The 18,520-nt window shown below is 45.6% G+C and overlaps 1 protein-coding gene and 1 long non-coding RNA gene across 3 annotated transcripts in view; both read left to right on the top strand.

Annotated features, from left to right (window-relative positions):
* LOC125302467 overlaps nucleotides 1-2,755 on the top strand; it is a 14,825-nt gene extending 12,070 nt beyond the window's left edge. Inside the window, exons 2-3 of one of the 2 annotated variants that reach the window (XR_007194912.1) lie at nucleotides 1,982-2,102; nucleotides 2,666-2,755. This is a non-coding gene — a long non-coding RNA (uncharacterized LOC125302467). Of the gene's footprint in view, nucleotides 1-1,981; nucleotides 2,108-2,665 lie in introns of both variants that reach the window. The other variant, XR_007194911.1, reaches the window with a different exon arrangement.
* A 260-nt stretch (nucleotides 2,756-3,015) lies between these two features.
* On the top strand, nucleotides 3,016-17,738 carry LOC125302392 (coiled-coil domain-containing protein 120-like). Its single transcript, XM_048255545.1, is given in 12 exon segments — nucleotides 3,016-3,106; nucleotides 7,430-7,519; nucleotides 11,058-11,178; nucleotides 12,916-12,972; nucleotides 13,891-13,987; nucleotides 13,989-14,042; nucleotides 14,453-14,554; nucleotides 15,734-15,851; nucleotides 15,854-16,321; nucleotides 16,368-16,423; nucleotides 16,459-16,599; nucleotides 17,500-17,738. Coding segments are annotated over 12 exon segments (1,470 nt in total). The 5' UTR covers nucleotides 3,016-3,043; the 3' UTR covers nucleotides 17,603-17,738.
* The last annotated feature ends 782 nt before the right edge of the window (nucleotides 17,739-18,520 follow it).

Here is an 18,520-nt window from a genome sequence, read left to right as displayed (position 1 = left end):
TGAGGGACCTTGGGGGACAATGGGGAGTCTGCTTAGGGGCTATTGGGGCTGTTATATCACACTGTAGGGGCTATTAGGAGCTATTAGGGGCTATTATATCACACTGTAGGGGCTAGTTAGAGGCTATTGCTTAACTCACACTGCCAAGAGGCTAGTAGGGGCTATTCTGTCACACTGAAGGGCTATTAAGGGCAGTAAGGCCTATGGGGCTGTGGGGCCTAGGGGGCTATTAGGGGCTAGTAGGGGCTATTATATCACACTGTAGGGGCTAATGGGGCTGTTATGTCCTGTAGGGGCTAGTAAGGCTATTAAAGACTATTATGTCACACTGTGAGGGCTAGTAAGGCTATTAGAATTCTTATATCACACTGTAGGGGATATTGAGGCTAGTAAGGGCCTATGGGGCTAGTAGGGGCTATTAGGGGCCTAGGGGCTATTAGGGGCTAGTAGGGACTATTACATCACACTGTAGGGGCTATTAGGGGCTAGTAGGGGCCTATGGGGCTATTAGGGGCTAGTAGGGGCTATTATATCACTGTAGGGCTAATAATAGAGCTGTTACATCACACTGTGAGAACTATTAAGGCTAGTAGAATATTACTTCACTGTGCAAAGGGGCTGTTGAAAGGGCTAGTAAAGGCTATTACACTCCACACATTTCTTGAAGCTAGTAGAGCTGTACATCACACTGCTGAGGGCTAATGAGGGGCTAGTAAGGCTATTACATTCACACTGTAGGGAGAAGCCTATTAGGGCTGGTAAGGCTGTTACATCACACTGTAGGGGCTAGTAGGGGCTATTATATCACACTGTAGGGGCTATTAGGGGCCAAGGGGCTATTAGGGGCCAAGGGGCTATTAGGGGCTATTATATCACACTGTAGGGGCTATTAGGGGCTAGTAGGGGCTATTATATCACACTGTAGGGGCTATTAGGGGCTAGTGGGGCCTATGGGGCTAGTAGGGGCTATTATATCACACTGTAGGGGCTATTAGGGGCTAGTAGGGGCCTATGGGGCTAGAAGGGGCTATTATATCACACTGTAGGGGCTATTAGGGGCTATTACATCACCTGTGAGGAGACTAGTGAGGCTGTTATGTCACACTGCCCAAGGGGCTGTGGGGCTAGTAGGGGCTATTACATCACACTGTAGGGAGCTAATTGAGGGCTGGTGGAATGTTACATCACTGTTGGGGAGCTATTAAGGCTAGTAGGAATATTACATCGCACTGTAAGGTAATGGGCTATTATATCACTGTAAAGGGCTATTAGGGCCAAAAGGGGCTGTGGGGCTATTCCTGTCACACTGTAAAGGCTATTAAGGGCTAGTAGGGGCTATTCTATCACACTGTAGGGGCTATTGGGGCCTATGGGGCTAGTAAGGCTATTATATCACAATGTAAAGAACTGTGGGGCTATTAAAGGGGCTAGTTAGATATTATATCACACTGTAGGGCATAAGGCTATTATATCCTGTAAGGCTAGTAGGGGCTAGTAGGGGCTATTATATCACACTGTAGGGGCTATTAGGGGCTATTAGGGGCTAGTAAGAATATTATGTCACACTGCTGCAGCTATGCGCTCTTCGCCACTAGGTTGCTCTTGGGAGTCTGTGTGCTGATGGCCTGTTCTCTCTGCCATATGCACCTGTGTGTGTGTTCCATAGATAGAAATTTCTCTCAAGTGTGTGTGTGTGTGTATGTATGCGTGTGTGTGTGTGTGTGTGTGTGTGTGTGTGTGCATGTGAGTGTGTATGCGTTCATGTGTGTGTGTGTGAATGCGTTCATGTGTGGATGTGTGTGTGTGTGTGTGTGTGTGTGTGTGCGTGCATGTGAGTGTGTGCGTGTGTGTGTGTGTGTGTGTGTGTGTGTGTGTGTATGCGTTCATCTGTGTGTGTGTGTGTGTGTGTGTATGACATGTGTGAGTGTGTGTGAGAGTATGTTATGTAACGTTGATTCAGCAGCTGTTCTCTCTCCTGCAGGATCCAGAGGTGCAACAGGGACAGGTGCAGTGCGGTGACGCCCCCTTTAGGCTGTTTGCTTAACTACTGGCAGATAGACTGCTGGGCTGACCACAATGCATCAGGTAACCAGGGGGGCCAGGTGAGGTCAGTTAACGCTCAGCCTTTTACGCTGCCTGTGCAACACATTCTAATAAGACTTTAAACACTTCGCAGCATCACTAACCTGAAGGTTACTTTACATGGTGATGTATTGACATGCGTCTACTGTACAGTAACACTGGTATAATGTGTGTGTGTGTTTGTGTTTGTGTGTGTTTGTGTGTGTGTGCGTACGTGTATTTAATGTGTGTGTGTGTGTGTGTATATATATGTCTGTATGTGTAGGTACATATATATATACTTGTATATACATGTACATATGTGTCTTGTGCGTGTGTGTGTGTGTGCGTGTGTACATTTGTGTATGTGTATTTGTATATATTTATGTGTGTGTATCGTACGTATTTATGTGTGTGTGTATGTATAAATATGTGTCTATGTGTATGTGTAGGTACATATATATATTAGTTTTGTGTGTATATTATGTGCATGTCTTGTATGTGCATGTGTCGTGGGTACTATATTATTATTATTATAATATAATATTATAATAATATCAGTAATAATATTAATGTGTGTGTGTGCATTTGTGTGTGTGTTCAGGAGGTGAGGTGTGGACTGACCGTGTAAATTGCAGGATTCTCCCATTGTATGGATGACAGAGGTCATGTGGTCTCCGCCATGGGCCAAGGGCACCAGGTATCTCCTTGCGCACACACGCACCACACACACACCTCTATTACTGCACACACAGTCCCTTCTGAGCCCAGATTGTGTGTTAATGTGCGTGGCCGTGTTCACGTGCATGCGATAACGTGCGTCTTGCGTCTCGTGCGTGCGTGCGTCGCGATACGTGCGTGTGTGTGTTTGTGTGTGTTTCAGGTGTGTGTGTGCTGCAGGTGTGTGTGTGTGTGTGTGTGCGCCGATTTGCGGATGGCGGTCGCGATGGAGCCGCGGTGTGAGCTGCAGGAGAGGAAGCAGATGCTGCAGACCGCCCTGTCCAGCAGGCTGGGGGAACTACGGCGGGTCTGCTTACTGGAGGCAGTAAGATACACACCATCACGCCACACGCACACCCATTACCCATCTATCACAATAACACTATCACGCCATTTAATAATATCAATAATACCAATACGACTTATATTATTATATTTATAATAAGTTGGCATCCATCCTGAATCTTATTCTGTGTGTGCTCATATATAAGTAAGTAAACTTGTATGATGTATATTTCTAGTTTTCAGAGTATATTGATATGTAAAGATTTAGTTTGAGTTTTCCTGGTGCTAGCACCAGTAGGCCACGGATGCCATTTACAATAGCTACAGTATATGGATTATTAATGCCGTTTTCAGTAACCAACATGCTTCAGTGTTTCCCATACATTGACCTATTTGAGGCGGCCCACAACAATATCAACATTGACCACCACACAATGATTTTCCAGGTTGTACTAAATTGTGCTTAAATCTGGTTAGCATCATAACCACGTTGCGCTAACTTGCTAAAAACTGTTGCATTCAAGTTAATTCTGCAAACCTACCACCACAAATAGAATTCAAGTCTGTGGGAAATACTGTGCTTGCTGTGTTAGATAGTTAGTAGATAGATAGTTTTGTTTACTTGTGACAAAGGTATCTGAGGAGACAAATCATATGCTGTCAACCCACCATCACCAGGCCATGCATGCTGTTCACATCATTCAATATGGAATAAAAATGTAGATCTTGTAATTGAATTCCTCAAGCAAGACATTCTCTATATATTCAGACCTGCATCATGACGGGGCTTAGCAAAGAAAGCAGGAAGGCAGGATTGGAGCACTTCCTGTAAATTCAAATAACAAACTAAGAATGTAGCTCAATAGAGTTGAGCCAGTGCAATCTACTCCAGATCTCTACTCTAGATCTATTTCAGATCTACTACAGATCTACTCAGATCTCTACTCCAGATCTCTACTCCAGATCTCTACTCAGATCTCTACTCCAGATCTCTACTCTAGATCTACTCTAGATCTACTCAGATCTCTACTCAGATCTCTACTCCAGATCTCTACTCTAGATCTACTCCAGATCTACTCAGATCTCTACTCAGATCTCTACTCCAGATCTCTACTCTAGATCTACTCCAGATCTCTACTCCAGATCTCTAGATCTCTATTCCAGATCTCTACTCAGATCTCTAGATCTCTATTCCAGATCTCTACTCAGATCTCTACTCAGATCTCTACTCCAGATCTATTCCAGATCTCTACTCAGATCTCTACTCCAGATCTCTACTCTAGATCTACTCAGATCTCTACTCTAGATCTATTCCAGATCTACTCCAGATCTACTCAGATCTCTACTCAAGATCTCTACTCTAGATCTATTTCAGATCTACTCCAGATCTCTACTCTATCTCTACTCCAGGTCTCTACTCCAGATCTCTAGATCTATATTCCAGATCTCTACTCAGATTTCTACTCCAGATCTACTCCAGATCTCTACTCCAGATCTACTCCAGATCTCTACTCAGATCTCTACTCCATATCTCTACTCTAGATCTACTCCAGATCTACTCAGATCTCTACTCAGATCTCTACTCTAGATCTACTCAGATCTCCAGATCTACTCCATATCTCTGCTCCAAATCTCTAAATTTCTCCTAGATCTCTACTCCAGATCTCTACTCTAGATCTACTCCAGATCTACTTAGATCTCTACTCCAGATCTCTACTCAGATCTCTACTCCAGATCTCTACTCTAGATCTACTCCAGATCTCTACTCAGATCTCTACTCCAGATCTATTCCAGATCTCTACTCAGATCTCTACTCTAGATCTACGCAGATCTCTACTCCAGATCTCTACTCTAGATCTACTCAGATCTCTACTCCTAGATCTATTCCAGATCTACTCCCGATCTACTCAGATCTCTACTCAGATTCTACCTCAGATCTCTAGTCTAGATCTATTTCAAATCTGCTCCAGATCTCTACTCAGATCTCTACTCCAGATCTATTCCAGATCTCTACTCAGATCTCTACTCTAGATCTACTCAGATTCTACTCAGATCTCTACTCTAGATCTACTCAGATCTCTACTCTAGATCTATTCCAGATCTACTCCAGATCTACTCAGATCTCTACTCAAGATCTCTACTCTAGATCTATTTTCGATCTACTCAGATCTCTACTCCAGATTCTACTTATATCTCTACTCAGGTCTCTACTCCAGATCTCTAGATCTATGTTCCAGATCTCTACTCAGATTTCTCCAGATCTTCCAGATTCTACCTAGATCTACTCCAGATCTCTACTCCAGATCTACTCAGATCTCTACTCAGATCTCTACTCCATATCTCTACTCTAGATCTACTCCAGATCTACTCAGATCTCTACTCCAGATCTACTCAGATCTCTACTCCAGATCTACTCAGATCTCTACTTCCATATCTCTACTCTAGATCTACTCCAGATCTACTCAGATCTCTACTCCAGATCTACTCAGATCTCTACTCAGATCTCTACTCTAGATCTACTCCAGATCTACTCAGATATCTACTCCAAATCTCTACTCCAAATCTCTACTCCAGATCTCTACTCTAGATCTACTTCAGATCTACTCAGATCTCTATCAGATTCTACTCCAGATCTCTACTCTAGATCTACTCCAGATCTATTTAGATCTCTACTCAGATCTCTACTCCAGATTCTACTCCTTTCTACTCCAGATCTCTACTCAGATTCTACTCCATATTCTACTCAGATCTCTACTCCAGATCTATTCCAGATCTCTACTCAGATCTCTACTCTAGATCTACTCAGATCTCTACTCCAGATCTCTACTCTAGATCTACTCAGATCTCTACTCCTAGATCTATTCCAGATCTACTCCAGATCTACTCAGATCTCTACTCAGATCTCTACTCCAGATCTCTAGTCTAGATCTATTTCAAATCTACTCCAGATCTCTACTCCAAATCTCTACTCTATCTCTACTCCAGATCTCTAGATCTCTATTCCAGATCTCTACTCAGATCTCTACTCCAGATCTCTACTCCAGATCTACTCCAGATCTACTCCAGATCTCTACTCAGATCTCTACTCCAGATCTACTCCAGATCTACTCAGATCTCTACTCAGATCTATTCCAGATCTCTACTCTAGATATACTCAGATCTCTACTCTAGATCTACTCCAGATCTACTCAGATCTCTACTCAGATCTCTACTCCAGATCTCTACTCTAGATCTACACTCCAGATCTCTACTCTAGATCTACACTCCAGATCTCTACTCAGATCTCTACTCTAGATCTACTCCAGATCTACTCAGATCTCTACTCAGATCCTCCAGATCTCAGATCTCTACTCAGATCTCTACTCCAGATCTACTCCAGATCTCTACTCCAGATCTCTACTCAGATCTCTACTCCAGATCTCTACTCAGATCTCTACTCCAGATCTATTCCAGATCTCTACTCAGATCTCTACTCCAGATCTACTCCAGATCTCTACTCTAGATCTCTAGATCTCTACTCCAGATCTCTACTCAGATCTCTACTCCAGATCTACTCCAGATCTCTACTCCAGTCTCCTCCAGATCTATACTCTAGATCTATACTCTAGATCTATACTCTAGATCTCTACTCCAGATCTCTACTCTAGATCTACTCCAGATCTCTATGCTGCTTTAAGTGTTTTTCCATTTGAAGTTCCATCCACAGTGTCACGCCCATCATCTCAAACATTATTACTGAAGCTAAGCAGGTGTAATGTGATGATCATGTAATTGGTCATGTGATGAGATTGGTCATTTACCTTTCCATTTATTAATTTAGCAGACACTTTTTCCAAAGTGACTTACATATGTCAGTTATAAAAATTATAAAACAAGGGCATTGTTACCTTGTCCCTGCAGCAACTCGGGGTTAAGTGCCTTGCTCAAGGGCACAGAGGTGGACCACTACGCTACTACTGCATGCTAGCCCAGCTCCTTAACCACTATGCTACTACTGCATGCTAGCCCAGCTCCTTAACCACTATGCTACTACTGCATGCTAGCCCAGCTCCTTAACCACTACGCTACTACTGCATGCTAGCCCAGCTTTTGAGCCACTACACTACTACTGCATGCTAGCCCAGCTCTTTAGCCACTACGCTACTACTGAATGCTAGCGCAGCTCCTTAATCACTACGCTACTACTGCACGCTAGCCCAGCTCCTTAGCCCCTACGCCCCATGTCATGGTCATGGTCATGTGATGTGGGTTGGATGGGTCATGTGATGAGAGTCATGTAATTGGTCATGTGATGTGGGTTTGCCGAGAGCTTTGAGGCGTGTACTTCCCTAACCAGTATTCTGTAACCATGGTGACCAAACAGGAGCTGACAGGGAAGCTGCCGCGAGATTTTCCTCTGGAGCCTGGAGAGCGACCGCCCCTCATCCAGCGCCGAGCACACACACACACACAGGTGAGACACACACCCACACACACACACACAGGTGAGACAAACACACACACACACACAGGTGAGACACACACACACACACACACACAGGTGAGACACACACACACACACATGCACATGGACACACATACACACACACACACACAGGTGAGACACACATACATGCACATGGACACACACACACACACACACACCCACAAAGGTGAGACACACACACACACACACACACACAGGTGAGACACACACACACACACACACACATGCACATGGACAGACACACGCACATGGACACACACACACACAGACACACAAGTGTGAGACACACACATGGACACACAGACACACGCACGCACGCACGCACGCACACACACATACACATACACATACACATACACACACACATACACATGGACACACACACACAACACACAGGTGAGACACACATACACATACACATACACATACACATACACATACACACACACACATACACACACACATACACATGGACACACACACACAACACACAGGTGAGACACACATACACACACACATACACATGGACACACACACACAACACACAGGTGAGACACACATATGCACGCACGCACACACACACACACACAGTCTGGCTCTTACAGTTTGGCTCCTAACTGTGACAGAATTCACCCTTCGCTTAGCCACACCCAAAAACCGCCACAGGCCAATCGTGGCTTAGCAACCTGTCACTAGGCACGGGAGGTCTGACAAGCTTTTCGTGTTTTGCCTTGTTAACCTGTGGAGACTAACGGCCTGTAGGTTTGCCATGTTAACCTGTGGAGACTGAAGGCCTGTAGGTTTGCCATGTTAACCTGTGGAGACTGAAGGCCTGTAGTTGCCATGTTAACCTGTGGAGACTGAAGGCCTGTAGGTTTGCCATGTTAACCTGTGGAGACTGAAGGCCTGTGGGTCATGAAGGGCACTTATTTGGACGTGTGGTGCCCTAACCCACGTAAAGACACAGTGAACTAACATGTTACACTATAGAAACATGATATAATTGGGAACACATATTGTTCTAACTATACAAAGGTGGCATATTGCATGATATTTCCATAACCCCGAAATACACGCTTCACGATGACGGCAAGAAGTTGTTAACAGACGTTCACCAAGATGTATAGCCCATCAGCAATCTATTTAAAATAACACCAGGAAGTACCATTTATGATATGTTCTCAAATATTGAAGTTGTGGGAAGTACATAGCTTAAATGGTATGTTTCTTTCGTCCCCCATGCCTGTTCCATTCATTCTGGCCAGGAGAGTCGAATGAAACAAAACGCACATTTGATATCTGCTTAAATAACTCATGAACGGTTTTGTTCAGAGCTGAAATTCCAACTGTATTTAACAGAGGACAGATGTAGGTTGCTAGTGACAAAATGTTAGCTTTCAGTGTGGTACAATGTCTTTGTAAATGACATTTCATTGAAAAGTCCCGGTTCTCCCCCTATGTAATAGACGTGCAGGGTGTTAAAGCTTGCCAGGCATAGCAACAGTAACTAAGGAGGGCGGGACTAAGTGAAGGGTGAATTGGGAGACCACACAAGCAGTGCGCTAAAGATGTATCATTATGACCGCCGCTAGCATAGCGACGACTGCCACTAGTGTAGCGATGTGTCATTATGACGGCTGCTAGCGTAGTGATGTGAAGATGTATCATTTTGACGGCCGCCAAGCGAAGGCGATGTAAAGATGTGTATCATTATGACCGCCGCGTATGAGTTTTATGTACCATTATGACGGGCCACTAACGTAGCGGCGTAAAGATGTATCATTATGACGCGTCGCCGTGAGATGATGTAAAGATGTATCATTATGACCGCTAGCTGAAGTGAATGGCGTGAAGATGTACCATTATGACGGCAGCTAGCGTAGCGATGTAAAGATGTTTCATTATGACGGCCGCTAGTGTAGCAATGTGCCATTATGATAGCCGCTAGCGTGATGATGTAAAAGATTTATCTCATTATGACGGCCGCTAGTGTAGCAATGTAAAGATGCATCATTATGACGGCCGCTAGTGTAGCGATGTATCATTATGACCGCTGCTAGCATAGCGATGTGCCATTATGACGGCCGCTAACGTAGCGATGTAAAGATGCATCATTATGACCGCTGCTAGTGTAGCGATGTAACAATGTATCATTATGACGGCCGCTAGCGTAGCGATGTAAAGACATATCATTATGACGGCCGCTAGCGTAGTGATGTAAAGATGTATCATTATGACCGCCGCTAGCGTAGCGATGTGAAGATGTATAATTTATTTACACAAAGGTAAATCTATGACAGTAATGCAAAGATCAGAGAAATAGCCAGGCAGAACAAGTTCTTAAAGGACCAAGAGAGAGAGAGAGAAATGCTGCAACAGGCGGAGATCTTAAAGGCCCAGGTGTAACCCATCCAGCTGAGCAGCCCTGCAAGACATACACATACACGCACACACACACAGCACAGCACAGCACAACACACACACACACACAGCACAGCACAGCACAACACACCACACAGCACAACTGTCACGGCCCACAGACTCAGGACAGGGAGGTAGAGTTCAAACAAGATAGTTTATTTACAAAGGAAAACCAGGAAATGGGTTGTCAAACCCAGGTCGGGATCAAACAGAAGTTCCACTGGAAACCGTAGGCCAAGGAGGGTCCAAAACACAGAGGATCATCAAACTTAACGGAAGAAGTCCCAAAACACAGAAGATCACTTAACTACACTAGATCCAAATCCGGAGGTGACCTGAGGGGTCGGACCAGGGAGGGGATTGGAACAGGGCGAGGGGAATCCAGGAGGAGTATTCCTTGTGAGTCAGGCTGGTGGATAGCACCTTGGTGTCCTCACTGGATAAGGCCAGACAAAGACTGAGGGGAGACTGGGGTTTAAGCAAGGAGTGAGGCTGGATTGGGAACAGGTGCAGGTCATTAGTAAACTGGGAATGTGAAACGGAGTGAGGGGAGCTTCAGGAGAGTGAGCAGTGGGTGTGGCTGGAACCGAACTTGGTGTGACTGTGACAACAACACAACACAACACAGCACAACACAGCACAACACAACACAACACAGCACAGCACAGCACAGCACAGCACAGCACAACACAACACAACACAACACAACACAACAAAACACAACACAGCACAGCACACACAGGGACCCCTAGTGGCCTGGTGGAACACTGCAGACCGAGGAGTAGTGACAGCAGGTACCCCACTACAGACAGATACAGTCAGACACACACACACACACACACATACAGGTGAGACACAAATACACACACACACACATGGACATATACACACACCTCACACAACACAGCTGAGACACACACTATACGCACCGCTGCACAACTTATAGGTGGGAAATGTGTGTGTGCCTATGTGTGTGTGCCTGTGTGTGAGTGCAAGCGCGTGCGCAGATGTGCCTGTGTCGCGTGCCCTGTGTGCGCGCAGTAATGCATGTGTCGCGCAGCGGCCCGTGTGTGTGTGTGTGCAGGATGACCCCTGTCAGAGGCGTCAGATGAAGACTCTGTTTGGTGGAGCTCTGTGCAGGAGTGTTGAGTCCGACAAGAACACTCTGCAGGGCAAGAGGACCGTTCATCGTGGCTGCCATACAGGTGACCACACACACACACACACATAAACGCGACGCTACACAATAGCACACATAAACATACAATAATACACACACACACACACGCGACGCACGCACCATTACACACAACAATAATAATACACACACACAGAGAATGGATTCCATATAGTAGCTAGAAGATAGATTAGACAATCTGATAAATAAATGGAGACAAATAGCATTTAAAATACCACACGCACACACACGCACACACACACACACACACACACACACACACACACACAGAGGAGAAAAGAACACAGCACTGGGCAACAAAACTCTCCATTGAGGATGCCACACACACACACACACACACACACACATATGTTATTACACACACAATAATGCTATCAATAATAATAATAATAATAATACAATACACACACACACACACATTACACAATACGCTTAGCCATTACACACACACACACACATTAATACACACACACACACACATACACACACAATACAATAATACATTATACATAATAATAATAATAATATTTCTCACATACACACACATTAAGCCAATAATAGATACACATATTAATATTAATACACATTAATAATAATATTATTGGTATATATGCCATTATTACATACATACATTATACACACAGACACATACAGACATTATTGATATTGTTTAATATTAATATCGCGACACACGACACACACACACATTACTACTTAATAATACTACATACACATTATTAATATTGACACATTAATAATATCGCATTATTAATGCGACACACGCGACACACATTATTACAGAGGGGAGAAAAGAATTAACACAGCACTCAGTAAATAAATCCTCCATTGAGGATGCTACTAATAATACACACACGTCACACACACACACATATTAATACATACACATTACACATTTATGACACACACACACACACACATACATACAAACTCACACACACACACACATATCATCACACACACACATACATACACACACATTACACACACATATTATTGCACACATTAATACACATATGTATTAATAATACAATACTAATATATATACATTATTACATTAATAGACACACACACGCGACACACACACACACAATACATACACATATAATAATAATAATAATATTACACATATTATTATTATTACATATACATACACACAGCTAATAGATAATAATAATATTTACATACATTAACATACATACATTATACATTAATAATATTAATATCATTAATATATTATACATTATAAGACATATTACATTAAGCATTAATACATAAGTATCATTATTACATTAATTTTATTACACATATTATTATTATTATTATATACATACACATTTTTCATTTTCGACACGCATTAATATTACTACACATTAATATTACTAATACTATTACACATTATTAATATACACATAGTTATTATTATACAAGACATACAGACACGCATTTATTACACACACACAAAAACACACACACAAGCAATACACACAAGCACACACAAACACACAAGCACAATACCACACACACACACAATACATTACTACACACACACACACACACACTTCACATAAACACACACACACAAGCACACACAAAATATATACAGACACAATACACACACTACTAGCTACTATATACACAGACAGACACACACACACACACATATACACAGACCGACACACACACACACACACACACACTGAATTCTACTCTCTATTTGTTTTAGAGGAAACACTGAAGTCTGAGAGCAGCTCCATGTCAGACTCAACGTCACAAGACAACGGTGGGTAACTACACACGCACACGCACACACACACACACGCACGCACACACACACTGTTACGAACCCATTAAACTAATTAAAAATGGGAACACAGCATAAGATGTACAGGATGTACAGGCAGTAACACACACACAGGAGAACACACAGTGTAAACAGCATCAGGCAGTAACACACACCACACACACACACACACACACACACACAGGAGAACACACAGCATGAGACAGCAATCAGGCAGTAACACACACACACACACAGGAGAACACACAGCATGAGACAACATCAGGCAGTAACACACACACACACACACACACACACACACACACACACACAGGAGAACACACAGCGTGAGACAACATCAGGCAGTAACGCACACACACACACACACACACAGGAGAACACACAGTGTGAGATCAGTCATCAGGCAGTAAATACACACACGCCGCCAATAATAATACACACACACTGAACGTAAGGACAAATATACATACTGTACACAAAGGGATACTTATCCTGAATAGTAGAGACACCAAGTCATCCTATGGACACACACACACACACATATGTACACACACACACACACACACACACACACACACACATACACATATTCAGGTTGGGGGTGGGGGAAGGGGGCTGTATGTGAGTGAATGTGTATGTTGTACTGTACTGTACTGTACTGTACTGTAGTATCTTGTCCTTGTACCTTTGTCTTTGTCCAGTCCTATCGAGGACCCTCTCGAAAATGAGATGCCACATCTCAAGAGGCATTCCACTTTAAATAAATAAATAAATATACACACACACACACACACACACACACACGCACTGTAGATATAGAGCCTGTAGCGATAGTTGGTCATGTTGCCTGGAGTTTACTGACCCTGTGTGACCCCTGTGTGACCCCTGCTCACTTAGAGTCGTCCCCGAGTGTGGCGCCCGAGCAGCGGTCACTATCTCACCCCTCTCAATCCCCGGGCAGCCCCGGCCTGACGATCACCAGGAAGCTCTCACCGTGAGATCTACTACGAGATGAGGACCAGACGCAACTCCACCTCCAGCTCTGTCAGGTGTGTGTGTGTGTGTGTGTCTGTGTGTGTGTGTTTTTATGTGTGTGTGTGATAGAGAGAGAGATACTGACTTGTGGGTTAATGTGTTTCTGTGAGAGAGAGTACTTAATGTGTGTGTGTGTGTTTCTGTGTGTGTCAGTGTAAGAGAGAGAGAGAGAGAGAGACAGAGAGAGAGAGAGAAAGAGAGAGAGAGAGAGAGAGAGAGAGGCCTAACTTGTATCTGTATTTGTGTGTGTGTGGTGTCTGTGTGTGTGTGTGGTGTCTGTGTGTGTGTGTGTGTGTGTGTGTGTGTGTGTGTGTCTGTCTGTCTGTCTATATGTATGTGTGTGTGTGTGTGTGTGTGTGTGTCTATATATGTGTGTGTGTGTGTGTGTGTGTGTGTCTATGTATGTGTGTGTGTGTGTGTCCAGTCCCAGTCACTCTCTCCCCAGAAGTGCGTCCAATGTGGAAGGCCGCAGTGTTCCAGCCACACCCCTCCTGTCCCGCACTGCTCCAATCAGCATTCACGTCAGGTATGCACCAACCAATCAGCATTCACAACAGGTATGCAGCAACCAATCAGCATTCACGTCAGGTATGCACCAACCAATCAGCATTCACAACAGTTACGTGGAAACTAATCAGCATTCACTTCTTCTGCTACATCAGGTTTTACCACCATCAATCATAACATTCATGGCGTTCAAGTTAAAGCTGTTGTCCACTCGACACATTGGTCACTGCGCACACCGGCTGTGACAAAAGCATTAGTCGCGCGTGGTCCTAATCGCGTGTGGTGGTCGTGACACTAGTTGCAGTCTTCTCCTGAACAAAGGTGGCGCTGTTGTGGAAAGGCTATCGCTACCTACTTTACACCGTAGAAGAAGAACAATACCAGAGCTGCCTGTAGCACTGATGTCACTGAAGTGACTGAACTTATGTAGCCTCTTTTGATGATACTTCAAACTTCAATTGCTGCTATTTACCAACTACGGGACATTAGCGCCTCATAGTTTCCAAAGCGGGGGGCATTAGCGTCTCATAGTTTCCAAGCAAGGGGGCATTAGCGTCTTATAGTTTCCAAGCAAGTCATAGTTTCCAAGCAAGGGGGCATTAGCGTCGCCCAACGCCCATTCATTTAGGATTTTTTTGAAATCCTATAACTTCATAAAACATATATCCTGTGCGCCATTGTAGCTTCTGTATTATCTACATTAACAATACAAAGCAAAACAGGCTCAACTACCTCGTACACAACATTGGGTTCCTCAGAATAAGAATAGTTAGCATGTCCAGTTGTAGGGAAGCTAACTTTTGACGTAATTTGGCGCCTCGTCTTTCTGTCGCACAGTAGGGAGATAACCGTATTGTTTGGATAAGAAGCTTTCTGTCGCACAGTAGGGAGATAACCGTATTGTTTGGATAAGAAGCTAAGTTGGCCTGCTCTCCGCCTCTAGCTCGACCCTCCTGCTTTTGATCTAGACACAACCAGATCGCCCAAAAAAATCTGAAAAATGAAAAATGAATTGGCGAGGATCGGCGTCATTTTTGACGTCACACTGTTTGGAAACGACGACTGTGAATAGGTTCTAATGCTCCCACTAATCAGCATCACTGTATGTGTTCCTCACCCAATCAGTTTTCATATCAGGTAACTAATGTCAGTTGGTAACGCTGTCCATGTCCCCCCTGCTCTCTGTCTCCCCCCGCAGGCCGGACGTGTGCGGTGGCATTGCCCTGAAGCAGTGGTGTGGCAGCCCGGGACGCCTCACTTCGCCCGCTGGTGTCTCTGGAGGGTTCTATGCCGAACGCCGCAGCTGTCCCAGACGGTTCTCAAGGCCGCCCAGTGCAACAGCTCGGAGGCGCTGCTGGACCGCTCCAGCCAGCCGGACCCCCGCATGCCTCCGCGCGGCGCCGGACCCTACAAAAGTTCGAAGGCTGGACGGATCTGCAAGCTCGTCAGTACCGGGCAGCCCCCCGCCAGGCCCCGGGGGCGACGCTGGCCTCCGTGGGGGTCGGCCGTCCGCCGGCTACAGCGAGATCCTGCTGGACTACATCTGGGAAAGGCGCCATCCAATCTGGCCCACATGCCTGCCGGATCGGGTCAAGCCAAGATTGGCCGGAGGGCTGCCCCCCACTTTAACGGCCTGTCCCTCTCCCAGCAGCAGCTGGCCGCCCCTCTGCTACAGTCCCCTGCTGCTGCCCCCCCCCCCCCAAGACCCCAGCCCCCGCGGGGCAAAGGTCACGCCGCGACCAAGTCCCAGTGGCCATTCCTGGCGGAAAGCCCCACCTGCTCTCGTGTGACGAGCCCCCCCACTTTCGCCGCCTTTGCACCCACTTTCCGAGGACGCCACGCTGAGCCTCCCACAAAGCGCCATCCGAGGGCCTCCGGACTGGTACCGGTACCAAGAACGCCTGGAGCATGCCCCACCAAGAGCCACGCCCACACACCCACACAGGCTCCGCCCACCCAGGGGGAGGGACTCTTCCCACCACTGACCATCGGCTCCCACAGAACACACACACACACACACATGACCCAGTCCGCCTCCTTCCACGGCTACCCGCTGCAGGCCAGGTAGAACACACACACACACACACACACACGGTTACCCGCTGCAGGCCAGGTAGAGCACACACACACACACATACACACTGATTGATTGATTGATTGATTGATTGATTAATTTGATTTGGTTTGCTTCAAGGCTACTCATATAACTTACCATAACTTACCTCCTATAACTTCACCATTTACAGACACAGTTAAGATAACAGTCTACAGATTACCTTGTATAACTTCACCATTTACAGACAGTCTACAGATTATTGATTGATTGGATTGGATTAGATTGGATTGATGATTGATTGATTGATTGATTGATTGATTGATTGATTGATGGATAGACTTTGCTTTCAGGCTACTAGTACAGCTTGTTAAAGGTCTAGACAGACACAGTGAGGCTACAGATCATTCCCATTGTGCTCTTTAATGCCTGGATTTGCTGAGTTGAGCATCCAGCGTAATCCCACATAATCCAAAACCACTCAACTGAAATACAGACTGTGTGTAACAGTGGAGGAGTTTGGATTTCAGTTCAGTTGGCTGTTGTGTGTGATATAGTGTGTGTGTGTGTGTATGTGTATTTTATGCTGTGTGTGTGTGTGTGTGTGTGTGTGTATTTAATCGGTGTGTGTGTGTGTGTGTGTGTGTGTATTTAACGGTGTGTGTGTGTGTGTGTGTGTGTGTGTATTTAACGGTGTGTGTGTGTGTGTGTGTGTGTGTGTGTGTGTGTGTGTGTGTGTGTGTGTGTATTTAATGCTGTGTGTGTGTGAATGTGTGTGTGTGTGTATTTAACGTGTGTGTGTGTGTGTGTGTGTGTATGTGTGTGTGTGTGTATTTAACGCTGTGTGTGTGTGTGTGTGTGTGTGTGTGTGTATGTGTGTGTGTATTTAACGCTGTGTGTGTGTGTTTCAGGGCTGTGGAGCTGTCCCGGTTCCCTGAGCCGTTTCCCTCTCAGCTGCAGGAGGGGGCCCTGGCAGACCCCCCTTCAGACCCCCCCACCGGAACCCTGGTCTAAGAGATCCCCCCCCCAGATACACTGTTACCCCTGGTCTACCCCCAGATACACTGTTACCCTGGTCTACCCTCCCCCCTCCCCCCCAGATACACTGTTACCCTGGTCTACCCCCCCAAATACACTGTTACCCTGGTCTACCCTCCCCCCCCCCCCAGATACACTGTTATCCTGGTCTACCCCCAAATACACTGTTACCCTGGTCTACCCCCCCCTTTCATACAGCAGCAGGTGACCTCAACCAGCCAGAATGGTGACGCTGCTGCATCAGGACCTCCCCATCAACACATCCCAACCCCCCCTCCCCTCCATCAACACCCCCCCTCCCCTCCATCAACACCCCCCCACCCCTCCATCAACACCCCCCCTCCACTGCCCTTCCCCCATCTGTCAATCATCCCTTAGGCCACGCCTTCAACAGCTGGACCACTGGACCAAGAGGGAACAGACTGGGAACACCTGGGAACACCTGGGTTCACCTGTGTAGCCCCAATGGTCACCTGTGTAGCGGAGAAGATCTCTTGCTGGTCAGGGCGTTCACCTCTGGTCACCTGTGTAGCGGAGAACCTATCTGGTCAAAGGGTTCACCTGTGTAGCAGAAGAACGTCTCTGGTCAAGGTGTTCACCTGGGGTCACCTGTATAGTGAAGAACGTCTGACTGACCTGTGCAAGTGAGAACAGAAAACAGCTCCAGTCAGTGCTAAGCTGTGTAGCCGGATGTCACCTGAGGTCACCTGAGTTCACCTGTGCTCACCTGTGCCGAGCTATGTAGCAGGAGCTCAGGGCTCATGTGCGTCCATCTCTGGCCAGTCAGAACTGTGAGTGCAGCTGCAGCCTCGGGGCCAAACAATGTAAATGTATCTTCAAACACTCGTGAATGTGTACTGTGCCTGTCTGCTCATCTAAACCCTACAGTATGCT

The sequence above is a fragment of the Alosa alosa genome, chromosome 10 (genome assembly GCF_017589495.1).
Source record: "Alosa alosa isolate M-15738 ecotype Scorff River chromosome 10, AALO_Geno_1.1, whole genome shotgun sequence".
In the NCBI taxonomy this organism is placed as follows: Eukaryota; Metazoa; Chordata; class Actinopteri; order Clupeiformes; family Clupeidae; genus Alosa; species Alosa alosa.
The sequence above is the reverse complement of the archived record's forward strand: the minus strand, read 5'-3'. Positions and strand labels throughout refer to the sequence as shown.